Source organism: Chenopodium album, chromosome 19 (genome assembly GCF_948465745.1).
Source record: "Chenopodium album chromosome 19, dcCheAlbu1.1, whole genome shotgun sequence".
Classification (NCBI taxonomy): domain Eukaryota; kingdom Viridiplantae; phylum Streptophyta; class Magnoliopsida; order Caryophyllales; family Amaranthaceae; genus Chenopodium; species Chenopodium album.
In genome coordinates this window covers 13,682,009-13,704,284 of record NC_137852.1, presented here as the reverse complement: position 1 = coordinate 13,704,284, position 22,276 = coordinate 13,682,009, and the positions used below count along the sequence as shown (strand labels likewise).

The window sequence follows — 22,276 nt, the reverse complement described above, 5'->3', positions numbered from 1 at the left end:
AAACTTGTTATACATCGAAACCGGATGTACCACAGCTAACTGGAAAATAGAACCATTCTTGGCCTTCCATAAGTGCAAGAGAGCAACTGAAAAAATGGTTTTCCAATTATTGTCCTTCCCTAAGCTAAGTTATAGTTAATCCATCCTACCCAATCAATATTGAAAAATGGATGAATATTGAAGTCCTTCTCCAACCTATTTGCTTGAAAAATTCTGGCCCAAAAAACTCTCGAATTTATGCAATCTCAGATTGAATGAAGATTGGATTCATTATCTAAGTCACATCTTGTGCAAATTAAATGGGATTAAAATTGGTAAAGAGTTTGTTAATATGGTGGCTACAGGAAGTATAGAATGGCAGACATTTCAGGCAAGCATTTTGTATTTATATGGGTACCTAAGGTGCCAAATGGACTTCCACTTAATAGAGGGGAAGGTGGGATGAGTAACAAAATTTTCTTCAAGAATGTAAGTGTTGCATATTGTGAATTGACCATCGGTGTTACATTTTCAGCAAATAGCATCTTTGACATCAGCTACAAAAGGAAGAGGGATGCATTCAATGAGTTTGCATAACTAGTTAGGGACAATATGTCTTTTTCTTCTCAAATCCTAAACACCATTGCGAATGATATTACTAACTTGCCAGTGAGCTATAGAATCAGGGATCGGTTTCTCAAGAATAGTGTATAGTGGGCCCTCTCCCACCCAATGGTGATACCATAAACAAATATCCTCTCTGTTGCCCACTCTATAAAATATGCCCTTTAAAAGAAGATTTTTACCCTTCATGATATCTTTCCACAAAGGAGAAGCACTAAGAGTATCAATGCTGTTAAACAAGGTAGAGTTTTAAAAATATTTCGCTATAAGGATTTTAACCCAAAGTTTGTCCGGTTCATGAATAATTCTCCATTCCAATTTAGCTATAAAAGCTAAATTCCAACTCCTTAATTTCTTGATACCTAGACCTCCAAGCCCTATAGGTTAACAAATTTTCTCCCAACTTGTTCCAGGAAGGTAGTTTGACCTATCAAGTTGATATATATCAAAAATTGTCCAATCTAAATAGCTTATTTGGACTGGATTGGATTGGATTTCGGACTGCAGTCCGAATAATGGACACCCCAAATCAACTGTATTCCACAAAAACCTTCTACAACATTTTTCAAGCTCGTCAAGAATAAAATAAGGTAAGAGAATGGTTTGCATAGTATATAGGGGATAAGAATTGAGCACGGATTTGATACGAGTACACCGCCCGCCATATTCAACAGCTTTCCTTGCCAACCCCTAATCTTATCTTTAGTCTTTGTGAGGAGATCATTATAATAAGCTTTTCTAAGTCTATTAGGACTGATATTTCGTATTCTAGTTCATATTTTCTCCAATCCAAACTCACCTTTTGAGCCCAATTAACTCTTTCAATTTTAAAGAATGGTTGAGTAGGTTAAGGAGATCTTTTTGAACATGGACACTTTCTAAAACCTCATTTTTTTTACCATGTACATTTTTTTTTGCCCAATAGTGAGAATACTCTTAAGAATCATTTCAATTTCAAAACCCATACCACTGTGGATTAATTCCCGATTCCAATCTCATACCAATTTGCGAACTTAACGTTCCCTAAAGCTGAGCAAAACTATCTGAATGTTCGAGCCGCATCCATCCAATAATTTAGGATACTTGATCCATATATATTTCGAATACCTATTTGGATATCAATTGAAGAAATTGGATATACAAAACAAACAAATTTTTTGTTACTTATATTAACTAAACTCTGTATATCGGATAACGGTATCCGGAATATTGATCCGAAAATTTTCACGTACTGTATGTATTTGATATCGAATATCCTAAACCTCTTGTATCGGATTCGAATATATCAAATACTTACCTCCGTTTTTTTAGTAATACATATTCCTTTTAGCAATATTTTATACTCGACACGTTTCTTTTTTGGGTAAGTTTTAAACCTTGTATTTACTAGTGTACCCCACTTACTTTATCATTATCACTCATTCTCTCTCCTCTCCTTAATATGTGTGACTAAATTGAACTCGTTAACTACTCCCTTCGTGTTTTAACAAGTGATACACTTACCAAATGCGGGTTTTAATAAGTTTACATTGTTTTTTTTGGCAAAAAACTACATTTTAATACTACTTTCGGTTCATATTAATATATTATATGCAACTTTGGAATTTCTTATATCTCACAAATATTACACCAAAGTTGCATATAATACGAACCTGAGGTAGTATTATATCTCTCTACTCTCATGGTCCCCACCAAAACCCAACTTTAATTTTTTATTATAGTATTTATCTTCTCTCACATTCATTATTTTTCAATAAATTATTACTCACACTATCTTCCTTATATAATTTTTAATTTTCCGACCACCCCACTAATTTTTTAATTTATTTAATTTTAAATTGCCTAAAACTACGTGTCGATTGAAGTGTAACAATTATTAAATACGGAGTAAATAGAAACGGAAAAACTATAACGGAGTGCCTATCGGATATCTAATCGAGTGCTCAACTGCTCACCGTATAAATAAATAGACGGTAGAGTCAACTGGTAGAACACTTTAGCTGACAATGCTTTCATTTTCGCGAGCGCTGAATTTCTCCTATTTCCAACGTTCAATTCTCACACTTTCTCCTCATTTTCTTCTCTTCAAATTTCAGCACTGTGTATCTCCTCACAGCTTCAAGGTTCGTCATCTCTTTCTTCCAATTCTCTTTTCTGCTTACAATTTCCAGATTTCAATCTGAATAATTAACACCTAATTTTTCCGAATTTTGTTACAATTTGATAGGTTTCGAGGTGTAGAGACGAAGATTGCGATGATTTTTTGCCATGGTTGGAGAAAAAAGCTGGAGTTCAGATTTCTCAACTTCTGTCGATTGGAAATTCTGATTTTGGAAGGTTCATTTTTCTTTCATTTCAATTTTTTCATTGCTAATTTAGTACAATTGTATGCATTAATGTGTTATGATTTGAAATTGCTGTGAATTTGATATAGAATACTTTGTTTGGGAGACAAAAGTAGTAACCATTAATATGAACTAGTTTTCGAGAAATGGTTGAATTGTTTTGTTAATTGTTTAGGAAAATGAGTTGATGGTAGTGGAATTTCCGAATTCTTCTTGTTTAACTGTAATTATTACTGATGGAAATCGGAAAATGATGAAGAAGAGTTCGGATTTTAGGTTCATAGGCGGTGCCGCTTGTCTTTAAATTTGTTCATTAGTTGTAGAAAAAATAGGATTAAGAGCAAAATTGAATTTTTTGGGGGTGAGAATACTTATACTGGCATATACTACTTTTTTTTTTTTTTTTTGGTGCAAATGAGGGCAAAGCCCGTTTATTGGAAAATAAGAAGGATTACATGATAAGTCGTGGCAAAGCCACTCCTATGGTGTCCTCCCAAAGAAGATTTTTTATTTTGATCGGAGGCTCATCGAAATAAACTACTCGTTCTTCAAGAGGAACACCCATATTTGCTAACTTATCCGCTACTTTGTTACCTTCTCTAAAGTAGTGCACAATATTACAATTACTACCAAAAGATTTAATAAGGTTGACACAAGACTGCAAAATGTAATGGCATTCTCCTCCTCTTTGATCATTGCTTCTTATAGCTTCAACACAGGCTTGGTTGTCCATCTGTATCATAATCTTAATTGGACCTAGCTGCACAGCCATCTTGAGCCCAATTTCCAGAGCAAGAAGTTCAGCCTTGTAAGCATTACACACTCCAAAAGTTGCTGTAAACCCCTTCACAAACCTGCCTGTACAGTCTCGAATCACTCCCCCACCACCTGCTGGACCAGGGGTACCCTTAGCAGCCCCATATACTACTGATAGTACTGAAAAGAATTTAAAACAAATGCAGCTCATCTTTTGTGCATCAGGTGCACAATGATAATTATCTGCACCGTGTATATATAAGGTAATCTTTCGATGATTGGTAGTGGCCATCTTAGGCTCTCTTCACCCTAATACTCCGTGTTTTAGTACAAAATATAATTTATGATAAAAATTAGTTTTGATTTGTAAAGATATATATTTAATCTGTAAAAATGAGTTCCAAGCAGTAACATATTTCGTATTATACTTCACTGAAGATATCAACTTCATAAAGACAAAACGTACTGAACAATTAGTAAAAATAGATGCCAATCAGTAAAAAGTAAGCAATGATTAGTAAATTATCAGTTGCAATCAATTAAAATCTACTGCGTAAATGATTTTCTCTCCAGTATAATTTTGATGGAGAGGGCATGACGTTAAAGCTACTATTTTACGTATCCAAGCAACAACCGCCTTTTACAACAAAAATATTAACTTGTGCAATATTGGGTCTTGTGCACCCTATATATGTTAGTAATGTTACCATGTTAGATTTACTCTTTTATATATTGTGCACATGAAATTTTGTAAATTTCATAATTTCATATCAACACTAAGCTATCTTAACAAGTACAATTTTGAACCCTAACAAGGGGATACGTGTCGTAGGAGTGAGTCGCATGCTATCTGCTGCTTTAACTGAATTCCAAACTTCAAAATGACGTATTTTGAAGTACGGGCTACCAAAACTCGTTATTTGACTCATCTTCATTGTGAAATATAAAAGAATTTTGGGCACAAGCTTCACAACAAGCCCACTTCCACACAAACCAGGGAGCATTTCATAATTTCATACCATGGATTGCTAGAATTTCATTTATACATACAATGGCACGGTTTAATTTTATTCCATGAGTGTTGTTAATGGAATTAAGTTCTTTTTCCAGAATTTCAAAAATGGTGAAAATCTGCACAATGGATGTGGTTGCTCTTAGCTGTCAAGTTAAATAAAAACAAATTGTACGGTTCAACTTAGGGGATGATAAGGCTGATTGATACTTTATTCTGTCCAGGAGGAAATACTATTCACATTGTAACCGGGTTTTTTTTTTTTTTTTTTTTTTTTTTTTTTTTTTTTTCCCTTATAGGTCGTTGTTTGCTTGTAAGAGCATACAAGCTGGAGACTGCCTTTTGAAAGTTCCTTTTATCGTGGTAAATGTTATGGAGGGAGTTGTATTACGTCCAGGATACTATTAACTAAATTTTCTCAAGATCCTGTCACTTTTGAACTGACAGCAAATATCTCCTGATGATATCCTTCCTGAAATCAAGCCCTTGGTTGCTGATACAGTAGGGACTGTTGCAAAACTTGCAGTAGTTATTCTGGCTGAGCAGAAAAAAGGTCAGGTATGGCTTAATATCCAACTAATGAGTTCAGGGATGATGAATTATCTTTAATGTCTTAAAAGTTAGTTAATGCAATTAGTTAAGAATAGATGAAGTGCATATATATAGATAGATAGATAGATAAAAAGACTCATTATATTTATTTTGGAATCTTAATTAAGTGGGTGTTTGATATGATATTTTTCTGTTTTTTTTTTTTTTTTTTTTTTTCCCCTGGTAGAGCTCTGAATGGGCTCCTTACATCTCTTGTCTTCCTCAGCACGGTGAGCTGAATCATACGGTAATTTCATTTCTTTTGTCTTGCATTTGTTATTTCTTATAAATGGGTTGTGTGCCGTTGTGAAGAGCACTTTATTGTGGATTCCACCTTGAAATTTGTTTCCCTGTTCTTTTGCATCTTTGTCGTATTTGACATAATTTTTTGCACCATTTGACAAAGAAATATGGTGTATCGTATAACTTGACAACTTGTAATCTTGTAGGAGCGTTTTCTTGTAATTATGTACTTTGTTATCAGCCAACAGGGGGTGGTTCTGTTGTTTACTAGTAAATTGTGTTTCTCATTGGATTGGATTTGTTGTATTAGCATGGATTGAAAATTTTGGCATTATTAGTTCACCTTTTATTTTATGTGATTTAAATTTTTTTTTTTTTAATAATAAAAAAAAAAAACCAACCTACTTTGGTATATGTGATTGTTGGAGGTGTCCATCATTGTCTGACAATATCACCTTTTTGTAAAGTTGAGCAACTACGAAGTAACGTGGTCCAATTAATTACATTACTGAAATTGATGCCTTGATGCGCAACAAGCCAATGTTTACATTCAGTTGGGTAGTTGGTTATGATCCGGATGATATTTGGGTTTTTTTTTTTTTTTTTTAAAATAAATTTCTTTGTGAGGCCCGTAAGTATGTTGAATCTTACACTTGTTTTCAAGAAATATCTTTTGTCAATCAGTTTCTAAAGCTATGCCTTTTCAAATCAAATTTTAAATAAATGAATAATGTAAAAATAGGATTCCTTATTTCCTTATATTAGCATCTGCCATCCCCTAAAACCACTAATTTAATGCTCGTAAGTGTTCTTCCTGCCTTTAACCTCGATTTCTTCTCTTAGGCATATGTTTGAGGCCTAATCTATACCACATGAGTTTTATAAGAGAACTAAGAATCAAATTTAAGAAAGATTTAAAGGAGTGGTAAAACTTTTGTTGTAAAAACATTAAGGTTGGGAAAACTTTAGCAAAGGAAATCAATATACTCGTAGTTCATAAAACACGAATGGGGTAAAATAATCAAAGTAAATACAAAGATAAATTTTAAAAAGTATATACAATCATGACACGTTGTTGATGTGAAGTTGTCCCTTCACTCCACCCTATCCAACAACATATTCTCCTCCATCCCCAAAGCACTCATATCACTCTCAATCATCTTTTCCAAGTTTTCTTAGGTGTTCTCCTAACTCTCGCAATCCCAACACTTTGCAACTCTTCAAGCCTCCTTACCGGAGCCTCACTTTGTCTCCTTATATAACCAAACCATCTTAAGCGATTCTCCCTCATCTTGTACTCAATCAATGTAACAATTTGGATTATCTTAGTTGGACTTAGCTTAATTCATTGGCTTGCCTGGCTCAGTTCATTTGCATCCCTAAAGAGCATATTTTTAGTGTAGATAAAGGATTTGTTAAGTGGGCTATCAAGTTGGATTGCTCAATAGCTACCCATAGAAAAGAACCAGCAATTATGTGCTACTTAAAAAATGGTGACTTCATTTAGCAATCTAATTTTGTAGTATTGCTACAATGCTCCTCCATCTTTCTAAATATACATGTGTGTGTGTGTGTGTGTGTTTAAGATTGTGTGAGAGTACATAATTGATTACTACTGGTAGGTTGGCCATGATTGGTGTCATAGTGAATGCAGAATGTAAAATTTATTTTATTTATTTTCATTTTGTAGATATTTTGGAGTGAAACAGAACTAGAGATGATACGACAAAGTTCAGTGTACCAGGAGACAATTAACCATGAGGCTCAAATTAGACAAGACTATTTGGTCATCAAACCAGTAAGCTTTTTATTTTTTATTAGGTTTATTATTAATTTTATGAATGGTTTCTATGCTAGTAGGCTTCAGATTGGTCACCAATCAGGATTTAATTGAAGATAGTATGTTTTGCAATTTACAAGACCATTTACAGTTTGGCAAATTACTGCCGTAGGGAGACGAGTATATTTGATACTTATTAATATTAATATAAGACTTATAATACCTTCGTTTTTTACTCTACTCTGTTAAAGTTATCAGTACATAAAAGAATGAAGAAACGTCGAAAATTGTGAGTGGTATAAGAAAATAAGTGTAGACTGTAGAAGTGTAGAGTATGAGAGATGGAATTAAAAAGGTGGGTTGGTGTAAGAAAGGTGTAAATGTTGTGGGGTAAGAGGGGTAAATAGTAAAGGGAGTTTTTAAAAATGGAATGAAGTAGATGCGAGTACATTAATAATTAGACCTAAATGGAAAGAGATTAGAACACAAAAGCAAAGGTGATATAATGTTTGCATAGGATGATATTACCTGTGTCCGTGGCATATTCTCCATATTTGCTTTTATTCTGTCAATTTGCATCACATATGACCCATTATTAGGGAAGGATTTATTTTATATATATACGTTTCAGGTTTTTGACCGCTTTCCTGATGCATTTGAGGATGTTCAATTTGACAGCTTCAAACATGCCTATGGTATAGGTATGTGGATTTATTCAAATAAATTACTGCTTGCCTTATATCTCTCTTTGCTGTGATTAACAGATAAACTGATAATAGCACTGTTGCGTAGTTTTGTGAAAATAATGTATCACTCAGTTTTACTGTAGACATTATCATGTTTTAAATTTATTACAAGGTATAAAGTATGTTGTAGAATTCATTGTTTAAAGTCTAACAAAATAAAAATTGATAGTCATATAGTTAGATGTTTATGTAGCAATAATGTATCTTTTGGCCATGCATTATGCATGTGGCAGTTGAACAGCTAGAACAAGCCACAAAGATTTGCATGCTCCTATAATTTGATGCCATTTTTGTAAATTGTAAACTTTCAGTTGCATCTCGAGCTTGGGAAAGCATGAAGGGACAATCGCTGGTATAGTCACTCAAGTAATTCAGGATTCAAGTACTTATGCAAATTATATGTATGTATCATCCGTCTTAGTCTTGATATCATCTCTCAAAATTACTAAAGAGTTTCTGCAGATTCCATTTGCAGACTTTTTAAATCATGATGGAGCATCCGACTCCGTTGTATTATGTGATGTAAAAGATACAGTATCAGAGGTAGGACTTTTTAAAACCTAGACATGACTTATTGTTTGCTTGCTTGCCCAATTTAAGATTATGCTTTATATAGTAATCACACAGTTGCAACTGGCGCTGTTGTCCTATTTAGAGCTCATATGCTCTCTTGATTCCTTAAGACTGTCCTTCATTGGGTATATACTTCTTTTCAATTTAAACATTAAGGTTTTTTTTTTTTTTTTTTGTTTTTTTTTTTGTTTTTTTTTTTTGTTTTTTTTTGTTTTTTTTGTAATGTAAAAATGTAGTTTCTTTCTGATCTCCACCTCTGATATTCCTTTAGGTTACTGGTTGATAATTTTTCTTTCCTTTTTTAATTTTTATATCAATTTCTATTTGTTACTCATTTTTTGTTTGTTTTACTATCAGTAGACTAGTGAATGAACTCATGCGAAAGAAATAATAGTAGTATAAGTGAATTAAAATCAGATAGATATATTGCTGTTCTTTATCCCCAAAAAGTATTGTCACTTGTAGCTGCTTTTGGAGTTTTGAAGGGCCCTTTATTTGGTGGTCTACTGTCTTATGTAAGTTGCTTAGTATTCTAATGAGCCAATAAAGTTTTTTAAAAGATTTTGATTATTGAACGGACTCTGTTCCTCATTCATTAAAGTTTGGATAGAGAGAAATGTTATTTTTATATGGCTGATGAGTAATGTGTGTAGCCTGCAAGAATGAAAATTATCGACAAGTTTAGCTATACCTTCATGGATGTACTTCCTCCGTTCACTTTTAGTTGCAACACTTTACTTTTCACGCTTGCCAATGCATAGTTTTAAGTTTTTAACCCTTTGTATCTTGACATATAGATGAGTAAAAGGATATAAAAATTAGATATTGTGAAATATATATAAATTGAGACATATCTAACAAGATCCACATGACTATATTTTGCCCAATATATTAATCAATAAAAAAGGTTAATTGTAAGTGTGAATAGTGTAAATTTTCAAATGTTCCAACTAAATGAATGGAGGAAGCACATTTTATCTCATAGTGTTGGCATTTGGATGTTTGATGTGCAGACGGAAGTCCAACCACGTGTAAATTTATTAATTCTCATGGCTGGAACAGTTTGTGGATTTTTAGGGATTATGCAATGGATAGGTCATATAGTATAAATTGCAAATGAGCAAACCTTTAGTTTCAGTATTTTAAGCCTTTTATTACTTGATTATTTCATTATTCATAATCCCTAAATGTTTTATTATGCTTCTCCTCAAAGTTGTTTCCTATTCTTACTTTTTGATTAATTTTGATCTTTCAGGTCATTGCTGATCGAGATTATACTCCAGGTGAAGAGGTGAAGGAATCTCTTTATTAGTTCATATTACGTCTTGTCTTTCTTGAGCAGTCCTGTCTGCAACTCTGCATGATTATCTGTTGCATAGTGCCTCTCTCAAAGTGGCTTTTTTTGGGGCTTCATTGGGACCTTTAGCCTTGTAAATATTAAGATTATTGAATGCAACTGTAGTGGTAGAATTTTTTTTTTCCTTTTTAACTTAGGTTTCTAATTCATGTTCAAAAGGATGTCATGAAGAGAAAGAGATTCAGGTCTGGGTTGGACTCTATGCTGCCTCCAAATCTAACCTGCTTCCCATTTGAATTCAGATACTTTTCGTCGAATTTGTACTCGTACTTTTATCGTACGATTCCTTATGACGATTCATGTGCCCACCCCAAATCTTTTTGGGACTAAGGCTTTGTTGTTGTCGTCGTTGTTGTTGTACTCGTACTTTTATAGTTTTATATATTGGTTTTGGATAGGAAATTTCTTGCTTTGGATCAAGCTAGTGAATACATATCCTCTGCTTTCTTTGTTGCTTTCTTAGTTCTTACTCTCCAAACCATGAATTTTCTGCTGCTATCTTTTTTTTTCTTTTTTTTGTTTTTTTTTTCACTTTTCTCAAATTAGTGATATTCCTAATATATTTTGAACTTTTGCAAATTGTTTTCAACACTTTTCCAACTCATCCAATAATTTTTGCATCCGCTTCTACTAGTCTGTCACTCTGTCCATTAACCGATTAATTTTATGATTATCTTTAAATTCCCCACTTCCACCAAGACTTGAAGTGATTGAAGTTTTGGCTTCCTCATAGGGTGACACTTGTTTTATCATGTAAGTTCATAACATGACATATTAGGTGTAACAAGTTTTTGTAAAAAATTATTGAAAAGGACAGTAATCCTTTGCTTCACTTTCTGAATCTCTGTGGTTCATAGAATGTTTATGAGCTAATAAACTACAATATGTCCCAATTTTTTCAGGTTTTGATACGGTATGGAAGGTTTCCAAACTCAACGCTTCTGTTAGACTTTGGTTTTACAGTTCCATTCAACTTGTATGACCAGGTTAGTTTTCAGATTTGATTAGAGATAGAAGCCTATGTCTTTTACTGCACTTCATCTCAGTAATTTTACTAGGAACTAACCTAGTTGTTGATGCTGATGCTTCTTTATATTGTAATTACTTTGTTTTGCAACTTGTTTAACGCTGTCTTTTCATGTCACCGAAACTCTCAGTTGTACACCTGTGTTGGATTCAGTTTTGATGTATTGACATATTTCAAGGCTTTCCTCTCCAACCCATAGAACAAGGCTAACAGTTTGGCTGAATCTCATTGATACATTCTGTGCTTGTTTCTTTTATGTGGTGTGTTCAGTCAAAATCTGTGAATTTTTTCCTTGCTTGAAACAATGATCCGGAGTGGCTTTCCTTTGTTAGATTAAGATACATTATGTGTAATGAGTGGAAGTATATTTGGTATGTGCTAATCTGCCACCTTGTCAAATCTAATGACATGTCCATGTTGTACTAGTCAATGACTGTCATTTTATATAATCCCTCCCTACTGTTAAAAAAATTCATCATCCAACTTGCATGCAATCTTTGAAATCTCAATTCCAAGGTCTGGATATTGCTGATGATAAGAACAAGGCCCCAAGGTTGTATTTCTTATTCACTTGAGAAGCCCTTTTATTTTTATCATATCCTCACTGATAAAAATGCCACCTTGGCACCCCTAGATTTTTAAAGTAGTTTTGGAGCTAAAGTTACTAAACATGTGTTAAACAACAAGAATAAGGATGTTTTGGACTTTTGGTAGAGTGCCTTTTTGTTTAATCTTTGATTAATTCTCACCTTGATTGTTATATGGAGATGTAGAAGTTTCACGGTCCGGGAGTTTGGGTCCCGAAACGTGCGGCGCGCTCTAGCCTTTTGGCGGCAAGAACGCTAGCCTTGAGCGGAAGAGGGGCTTGTGAGCACAAAGCAACACAAGCGGGCAATAGAATCTCAGGAGCACTCGCGTCTATCTGGGCGACGGAGTGCGGGTGGTCGGGGCTTGTGACGGCCGATACTTCAAAGCGGGCACAAGCGGGTCCGAACCACGAGTCCTTAGCGCATCAAGTTGGGTTGGAGGGGAGCTAATATGCAAGTAAGACACAATAAGGGATGGCAATGGATCTGGACCCGACCCGGATCCGTGGATCCAGATCTGTTCTTCACGGATCTGGGTCCTCAAATTTTGGACCCGACGGATCCGGGTCGGATCCGGATCCTGCTAGAAAAAACGGATCTGGGTCCGGGTCTAATTCACGGACCCGGATCCGTGGACCCGTTTGTAATTAAAAAAACACTAAATTTCTAATTTTAAGGCATATGGCCTAATACACAGCCCAAAGCCCCAAACTACTCTCAAAGACACTCAACAGTCAACACTCAGTAGTTCTCAAATTCTCTCTCTCTCTCCTAAACTAAACCCTAACTTTCTCTCTCTACTTCTAACTCAAGGCAGTGAGCAACCTCCATTCAAGTCGGCAAGCGAACCTCCATTCAATCGGCGACCCAACCACTGACGAGCTACTAGAGGACGAGTGAACTTTCATTCTCAAGGCAATCGAGCGCGACCGAACCCTAACCCTTATGTATATGAGTATGTAAATTCATATATAGGTGATTCAAGATTGTTTGGCTGGGTGCGACTTGGATTTTGCTTTCCGCTTTTTTTTTTTTTTTTTTGGTTAAGCTTATCGATTAGACTATAGACTTTACTAATATTGTACTGCATTTTTCTTGAGTTTTGATTTTTGTTTTCTACAAATGCAAATTATACTTGAATTCTTACCTTAGGCTATTTTGGCTTACTTGTACAACTACTTCGTATAATTAAAATACTTCGTATTGAACTTAATCATCCCCAATAGAAGCTAGAAATGCATTTTTTAATTACAACATTATGTTTGTAGCAAAATATTAGCCAAAATGTGTTAGACCCGCTTTGGACCCGTTTTAAACCCGGATCCGTTGGACCCGTCGGATATGGATCTGGATCTTCATTTTCTAGACCCGACGGATTTGGGGCGGATCTGGATCCAAGGTTGAAAAACGGATCTGGATCCGGGTCCATTCGGACCCGGTCCAGATCCGACCCGTTGCCATCCCTAGACACAATATCTATAAAGGTCTAACAACAAACAAGCATAAAAGCAAGGCAACACTTGGTAGAAGGCTTTAAGATTTCATTAATCATTCGCCCTCTAAAGAGCTTAATGTAGTACATACATAGAATCCCTAGTGAACACTGAATTGACAGTAACACAATAATGGGACATATGGCCTAGAAAACATAAACTAAACTCTAAGAAAGCATCTAAAGGGAAACAAATACATCAAAAAGGAGTTGGATTCTAACAAGAAGGCATAGTCCGAGTCAATATTGGTTTATTATCATTATCCAAAATAGGTGGAAATGGATGCATTGAAGTGTGAAGTCTTAGTTCTATGGATTATGGACTATCTTTTACCAAGCTCATTAGCTCAAGTGTGTTACTCACTTGGAAGTTGTATTTCCAGAATCTATTGAATTGTATACCCTCTTCCTTGATTACCAACCCTGTTTTAGTGTAAAATTTATGAGAGTGGCTAATTGCTACCCTTTCACAACTTATATATGATGATGCAGTACTGTTGTTCATACGTCATGGAACATAAAGTTATTGCTCCAATTCACACCTTAACTTGTGATTGCTGAGGGTTTGATTGAACATAGTAATATTTGCATTGGAGTTAAAACATCTTTTTTCAGCAATTTTAAACTTCTATTACCCCTTGTTGTCAAGAGCCATTCTTTCTACCTTTATAATGCAGGGATACACAAGAGAATGTGTCAGGTGGTCAAGTGTTAGGGTGAAGACTGAAGAGGGGTAGTTGAGTAGTTGACACAAAAAAAAATTGAATGTCACATATGTGCATCAATTGAAGCAAAGAAACACACTTTCTGCTTTATTGCATGGAACGATAAAAACCAGGAACTCATGTTAGAAACATCCCTAGACCCATCCATAGGTTTTTTTTTTTTTCTTTTTATTTTTTTTTTTTTATTTTGGGGGGGGGGGGGGGGGGGAGGGGGTTTATAAAAAACATCCATAGGGATACTTGCTTTTTACTATAACAGTTAATCAATACATGTTTGACAGAACCAATGGCGGATCTTCTGTAGGGGCCATCTAGGGCCTGGCCCCTGGTAGAAATCCACAAAATTTTACATTTTGCCCGTTAAACTAGCCCAAAGTAAAAAGTTACAGAATAGCCCAAATGAGTTAGTAACAAAGGGCCACATCTTTTCTCATTTATTTATTTTGTTTCTTTCATCTGATTTTTTAGGGCCCACAACATTATTATTACTGCAGTTTTTTTTTTTTTTTTTTTTTGGAAGCTTCATGAGAAATCTACTTTTTTACGTAGCTTTGTTATAGAAATTTGTACAGTATTTGTATTATAGCTTTGCTATGTACTATTTTAGTATTTAAATACCCGTATTTTTTTTCCTTTTCTAATAATCATTTTCAACTTTATGTGGTTTACTTTTTATCTTAGTGTGTCAATCTATTTAATTTTTTTCACAAACTGTATAGTATAATAGTATACCTAAATCTCTTATACGGAATTTAGTTAGAAATAATAAAATTGTAACAATTCTGGCGAAGTCCTAAAAAGAAAAAAAATTACTTCCCATTTTTACAAAACTTGACATTGTAAGTTTAAGATTTTAAATTTTCGGCCCCCAAATAAAATTACTCAAGATCCACCACTGGACAGAACAACCATATTTAGGTACTAGTCAAATAAATAAAACATTCGCTTTTACCCTTGTTTTGTTCACCCTCCGCTTTCTTTTGCTCTTTTTGTATTGACTTTGCAGTGTGCACATTTGTCATTGCACATATTTGATTATTAATATCTCTAATAATGTCTTGATAAAAAAAAAAAAAAAAATAATTGTACTCTTATAGTATTCATTGAAACGAATCAAACAAGACCCCACTTGACTATGTATTCAAAATGTATATTGGGAATTAAAAAATTCTTTCAAATTGTCAATAGTGTCAGGATCTAACAAGAAGATCAAAAGAAAACGGAGGGAGTATAATTAGTGCCTGTGATCACATACTTACTTGGAAATTAATTGCAGCAATTGTAAAGGTTTGAATATAGAATGCAGACATTTGAAGCATCCTATATAAGTAATGTCCAACAAACATTATTGAATAAAGGTTGTGTATTCAAATTAATATAACTTTGACACAATAGGGCATGCTTGTCTGTAATTGCATGTGTTTAAATTTCTGACTGCCTGAGAGGGATTTTACTTTTCAACCCAAGTTTCCCGTTACTAAAGTCTTAAATTTTCCCTTATTCTGTACCAACCCCTCCCAGCCTCCTTCCTACTTCTGAATGAAAAAAATATATATAGAAAACTCCAAAAGTCCAAAACTCCTAACTTGGAGCTATGAACAACACATCTGAGATTATAGAGCAAGGGCTTTAATGCAGCGACATTTTCGGCATTGCTAGAAATGGATGAACAGTGTATACATTTCCTGTGTTTGACCAGTTCTTGTAAGGTTCTTGGTTTCCATTGAGGGCTTCACAGGCTTCTTCATCTGTTCTTTATCTTCTTACCCATGCTTATCTCTCTCCTTGTATTATACTGTTGTCACCCAGTGCAGTATCAATTTGTGCCTCTAATCTGTCAATTGTTCTTTGTAAATATTTGAACTGTTTAATCTCCTAGTTTATGTTGATGCATTTGTGGCTTGCACCTTAGATTTATGTAGAAAGTAATGATTACTTGCCCAGATATTATCACGGTGTTGCATAAATATGGACCTAATATTGTAATGCTTAACTGCAAGGATGCTGTCAAGTGAAATTTACACTTGTGTAACACCTATTATTCTCAGGTTATCATTCACCTTGATATACCTTACAATGATCATCTACGAGGAATGAAGTTGGATATTTTGCAAAAGCATTGTTTGTCAAAAGTCAAGGATGCAAACTTCAGGCCTTCTGGGGCGTCTTTTGTGATAAAGTAAGTATAATCTTTTGGTCCCTTCTTATATATGTGTCATTAACTTTTCAATTTCCAATCAACTACTTATGAATGTAATAAGCTTGAGTTCTAGAAGAGAAGTCTAGTTGGATAGCTGAAGTAATGGAATGTAATAAGTAATATATGAAGTTAGATTTAGTAGATTATAAACATTTTTGATTTTTCACTGATAGTTTTAGTACCATTGACATTTTTGACACTTATCGTATATAAAAGTGTATAGCTTGGTATCATGTTTTAAAATTATCTCATTGCTCTTATTGAGATTCCCAATTGTCTACAACACGTTTTCTAACCAAGCTTGATGAAAACCCTGCTGAGCTCTCAGTTTTTCCAATATTGATCTGGGTTCTGTACTATCATGTGGACTGTTTATTGAACTATATATTATTGTCGCTTATCTGTATTTCCCCTGTAACTCATTATGTTACAGGGAAGTAAGGTCGTCTAGAGGAAAAGGGAAGGGAATTCCACAATCACTTCGTGCATTCGCTCGTATTTTGTGTTGTACCTGTTCTCAAGGTATCGTACATATCTACTTTCTAAGTGTTCATGCCTGACAAAATTGTAAATTATATTATTCTGTCCTTCAGACACTTTCTGATCAGTGGTTGACATGCAGAATTAAATGACTTGGTTGTCAAAGCTGCTCAACATGATGGCCGGCTAGCACGGCGTCCTTTGGGTAATAGGACCTTGGAGATACGAGCACATGAGATTTTGCTCTCGTTAATCAATAAGTTGATTGAGGAATATGATTTGTCGATTAAGGTAAGAAACAAGATGACTGAAAATTACTGAGGCTTACCAGTTTGATACAAGTCCTTCAATTAACGTGAATTCTCAATTAGGCATTATTTTCTGGTTGTCATTCTATCCTCCCCTTCTGCAACATAATTCTTAATTGAGCATTATTTTCTGGTTGACATTCTATCTCCTTTTCTTCCTCTAACAATTCACATCCTTGCCTAGGTAAAGTTTTCTTTAACAATTTGTGAAACATCTTATATGTTGATGACACTTGTCTATTTGTTTTCTTTGAATTATCCATCACTGTTATATACTTATATTTAATAGTTCTTTTGCTATTTTTTTAGCTCTTCTGCATCAGGCTTAATTTAACTTGGTGGGTAGATATTGAACTATTTTGCTAAATGTTAAGCACCAATCATTAGTTTTTCAACGCTCAAGTCAAAATTGATTCTTTTCTGTTCGTAAAGGTATTTTATTTGGCTTTAGCAATACACTGGGGTAGTTGCAATGGTATTGCAGCATGCTGTCTTTTCACGTATTATGGTTCTCCTGGAATTATTAACAAAAATTGTGTGGCCAAAGCAAGGCTAATTTGTTTAAATTGCTGATAGGAATTGATGATATTTTAGAAAAATAAATAGATGGCATATGCATTCTGATACAAGTTTTTTGATCTATTCTTCTTTCATTGTCCTTGTTTGATTGAGGATATTTATATCGTACCTACAGTCACTGCATATGCTAGAACCCAGAAACTGTAGGAAGTTTGCTATCAGACAAAAAATGGCGCAAGATCTTCTCGCTGGGGAGGTTCGTGTCCTGAGATCTGCGTCTGCATGGTTGAAGAACTACTGTCAGTCGTATCCAGAGCAAGGAAAAACATCATAAATCCTTTATTAGTACAGCCACAAGTTGAGTGACCCAAATTATCCTTCAGGTTCCAATCAATATCCAACCAACCTGTTCGATGGAGATTGATGAGAGAAATTTTGTACATGTCTACTTCCTTTCTGTTCTGTGCTCATCCCTGTTTCATGGTAGGGGTCCTGTTTTTTGTTAGAGGGTTGTATTTTTTATTTTTATTTATTTTTTTATTTTTATTTTTTAGGAAGTGTAGCTATTTATTTGGTAGGGACTAGAATATTAATTTTGTTGAATTATCTATTTATCTGATAATAGAGATGGTACTGTTTTATTGGTTTTCACTAAGTTGTACTCCACGTTTGTAACTAACATAATAAAAACATAATTTATCATAAAATATGTTGTTAGAAAGGTATTAATGTGAAGTTTCATAATATAATTTTTTTAATAATTTCCATTAATGGTTAATTATGTAAAAATAAAGTCAAACTAGTGCATTGGTATAATGGCATGTGTGCAATGTTGACTCTGTCAGTATTCAGAGACGACGGGAGTATTCTTACAACTTTCCTCCTCGCCTACTGCTACATCACTTCGCACTATCTTGGGTCACTAATATAGGTTTTTTTTTTTAGCTTTTCTAACAAGGGTGAACCTCTTCGCGAACTACGCCACTATCTCTTACCTTGTTGGCTTATCCACATCCACTATTTATTCTCTCATACCATTTCTTAATTGATTTTTATTAAATAATTTGTTTAATTAATCAAACTAATGAGATTTACTTAGGGGCCGTTTGGTTGGGGGTAATCTATAAAAGGGAATGGGAATCAACTGGCCCGATTCCCTTTGTTGATGTTTGTTTAGCATTTTCTTTCATTCCCTTTCTCCTCTTCATTACCCCAAATTCCTCTAAGTTCATTCCCCACCCCCATAGACTTTTCCATTCCCATTTCCTAGCCAACACCACATCACCACCTTCCTACCTCCACACACCACCGAGAAACCCAACCACTGCACTACCCACGATTCGCCGCCTCTCCGACGACCCCGCCGCCTCTCCCCCTCCCCGTAAAACTCTCTTCTCCTCACGCAAAAACATCCCCAACCCCTAGAAATCCCTCCCTCTCCCCGCAAAACCACCGTTCGACCCTCCCCCACCCTCGAAACCCTAGCTGCTAGGGTTTTGAGGGTGGGGGAGGGTCGAACGATGGTTTTGCAGGGATGGGGAGGGATTTCTAGGGACTGGGATGTTTCTAGGGTTTTCTGGGTGTAGACACCAAATTTTGATCCTACCTTTTTAATTATCACTATTAATTATTTTTTATTACTATAATTATTGTTTTTTTGCAAATAATAATTATTATTTTGCTAATTATTTTTATAAACTTAATGACGTTTGTTTTATTACATAAAACGAAGGAAACGAATAATAATAATGATTTTTATTCATAATTTTCAAAATACATGTTGCAATTTATACTTCTAAATTACTAAATTACAAAACATTGAAGTACAGCTTACACCACATGCATTATTACCCTGCTCCACCGAAGTAATTTTCGGGTTTTTACTTGTTGATTAACAAGTAAATTAATATGGCCATTAGGAGGACCACTAGCCCCACAATGTACATGAAATACACCCTTATCTTCCTCATGTCTTCCTCAAATGTAAAGACAGGCTGATCTTCTTGGTTTTCTTGAAACATGGTGATTGAGTTTAATGGTGGTTTTTGTTTGATTTTTTTGGGTGAGGAAGATGGAATAAGATAAGAATTAAGTGGTGAGTGGAGATTTTGGATAAGGGTAATTTCTTTTTATAGTAAGAAGTAAGTATTTTAGATCGTATTTTTGTACGTATATGTATAATAATCGTATAGTATAAAGTACAATATTTTTGTCTCGCTAGGGGAATATGTCATTTTCCTTATAAACAAGTATCGTTTAACCCTTTAGAGTATAGTAAGTATATTAATATGTTCACTTAGACTGTTAGAGTACTTTTTTAGTAAATCTAGTAATTTTTTTTTGTGATTTATGCACTACCCTATTATGTGACCAATTTACCTAAGCTATAAAGTTCATTACTCTAAAGACTCATGTCCAACCAATATAGGGAAATGACAAACATTCCCACACCTAAATGGGTATTATATGTTGTAGTGCTAAAGGGACCTCCTTTTATGTACGCTTGTTCTAATATCTTTGTTATCTTTTTGTTCCGCAGTTAATACTTGATCCGATAAATACAAATTCGGACCTAAGCTGTCCATATTTATCTAGGTGTTGTATGGACGAGAGTAAACGAGGGATACGTATGTATAATTGTGTATGTTTGTTACGTTGAGCTTCAGATGAATAGTTTTTTTTTTCAGCGATAATATCGGATCATGTTTTTTGTTTTTTTTTTTTTGTTTTTTTTTTTTTTTTTTTTTTTTTTTTTTTTTTGCCTTTATGAGTTTTCATCCACCATCTAACTATTCATGAAGATGCTTTCCGTTTTTTTTTTCTTTTACTTTTTTTTTTCTTTTTGTTTTGTTCTTTATTTTGTTTTTTTTTTGTTTTCTTTTTCTTTTTCCTTCTCTTATTTGTTTACTCAATCTAGTTTGTGAATTTCTTCTTTAGTTTTGATAAGCAATTGTCAATAGTAAATTAACGTTACTTTTTTTTTATCCCCCGCGGTTAATGTGGTATCCAATAAATTTCAATTTGGATCAATTGTATCAATATTTATCCGACGCTAATTGGGACAGCAGGATTTCATACGCGTCATGTATTGTATATTACTTTTCGAAACTTTATTTGACACTATGCAAACACTATTTGACACTATTCCAAATAGTAATTTCTGTTATGAAAATTTACTTTGCCGACATATATTTGGCTTCCGTTTTATTTGTTTTCCTGTTATTTTGATCTAGTTTTGTATCTTTTGTCTTTGTTTTTTACGACTATGATAAATATTAATTTGTGTTTTAGTAGAGTAAAGTAAGATAAGAGTTCACTTTTTTTTTTAAAGGTCATTCGGTTAAGGGAATATATTTTACTCTTGACCACCTTAAATTTATGTTGTGTGACTTAAAATTGTATGATGTAATTTCACGTTGACCATGTCAATCTTATGGTTTTATATGATCCACTTTTTTTAGTAAGGGTTATTATTTGAAATGCTCGTATGAATAAGGTTTTGTCGTATGTTCAGGTGTTCTTGGGTAAATTTATATGTACTATCTAATAAGGGTAGGGGTTATTTCTCTTTTACTTTTTTTTACTAACTCTGAGATATTTTGTCCAACCCTTTTAGTATTGTAACCTAATGTCTTTGTGTATCTTTTAGATATGACATCTCAAAGCTAATTTTTTTTATTATATAAGTGTTGTTTTAACACCTTGGTGAGTATAATAGTGACTAATTAAATTTAGGCACTCTTTTTTTGTATAACATGTGAGTATTATATTTTTTTTTGAGTTATAATACGACTTGGTCATGCATATTTTTTTTATATATACCATGGCATTTTAGAATCTTTTTATTATGTGAATATTAGAGTTGATTTTATTACGGTTTTCTTTATATTATCAGTTTAAGCGTTGCAAAACAGATTAGCAAGTTTGTTACATGTAAAACAAGAGAATTTAATATCAAGATTCTCATTATTACCAAAATCTTGATATTTACCAAAGTAATCCTTGAATTTTAACTTATTTACTTTTTTTATTTACAAATTAACCCCTTTATTTTCCTATAAATACCCCCCTAATTCTCAAGTTTTAAACACACCAAAAATTCTTATAACTTTTCTCTCTAAAAATTCTCCTCTAATCTTTATTTTAGTTAAAATCTCTCTAATTTAGCTTTATTATTAAGTTATTAGCTTATTAAAAAGCATCTTATAATTAAGTTGCTATTTTTATTTAAGTAATGTTATTATCTTTAATTTCTGTAAAAAAAAAACAAAAATATTTCAAGTTCAAGTATTGTTGTTATTATCTTTGTTAAAAATATTAGTTTAATTGCTTAAGTATTCCTATTCTATCTTAGAACCAAAAAAAAATTTTATTTCTTAAGTTTAGCTTTATTTTTCAAGTTTATTTTCTCTAATAAAAAAAAAGAGTTCATTAGCTTCATTTTGCTTTAGTTTCTTTTAATATATCAAAACTCCAAAAAATTACTTAGACTCTTTAATTTCATTTTAACTAAGGAGTGATCATATTTTCATCCTTGATAAACCAAAGAGGTTATCCAAAAATTGCTACATCTAGCTCAAGGTATCATCTTCAATCTTTTCTTAATTTCCTTAATTATTATTATTATGCTAACTAATATGTTTGTTTCCATGTAATGTTACCAATAGGGGTAATGATGATATTAGGTGCTAAATTAGCCCTAAATCTTTCATTACTCCACATTAGAAAGCCAAGCCTATTGGTGAGGTGATAGGTTATAAAAAAGAGGGGGGGGGGGGTAATTGCATTTTGCATTGCATCTCTTTCTAATGCATTTTAAATATGAAAGGTTAATACATTCATGTGTCTGCCTAAAGCATATTTTTTAGAATGATTTATTTCTTAAAGTGAGCTTAAAGACCTAATGAATTAAGAGTTTATGTAGAGGATGTT

The 22,276-nt window shown here is 33.6% G+C and overlaps 1 protein-coding gene across 1 annotated transcript; it reads left to right on the top strand.

Moving 5' to 3' along the window:
- Positions 1 to 2,609: 2,609 nt before the first annotated feature.
- Positions 2,610 to 17,995, top strand: LOC145596178 (ribulose-1,5 bisphosphate carboxylase/oxygenase large subunit N-methyltransferase, chloroplastic-like). Its single transcript, XM_081652604.1, has 15 exons — positions 2,610 to 2,726; positions 2,831 to 2,940; positions 5,016 to 5,079; positions 5,164 to 5,274; positions 5,495 to 5,554; positions 7,241 to 7,348; positions 7,962 to 8,031; positions 8,388 to 8,428; positions 8,539 to 8,619; positions 9,905 to 9,940; positions 10,909 to 10,992; positions 15,886 to 16,016; positions 16,471 to 16,559; positions 16,660 to 16,808; positions 17,520 to 17,995. Exons 1-15 carry the CDS (start codon positions 2,610 to 2,612, stop codon positions 17,676 to 17,678), a joined length of 1,410 nt encoding a protein of 469 aa, XP_081508730.1. The 3' UTR covers positions 17,679 to 17,995.
- Positions 17,996 to 22,276: the final 4,281 nt, after the last annotated feature.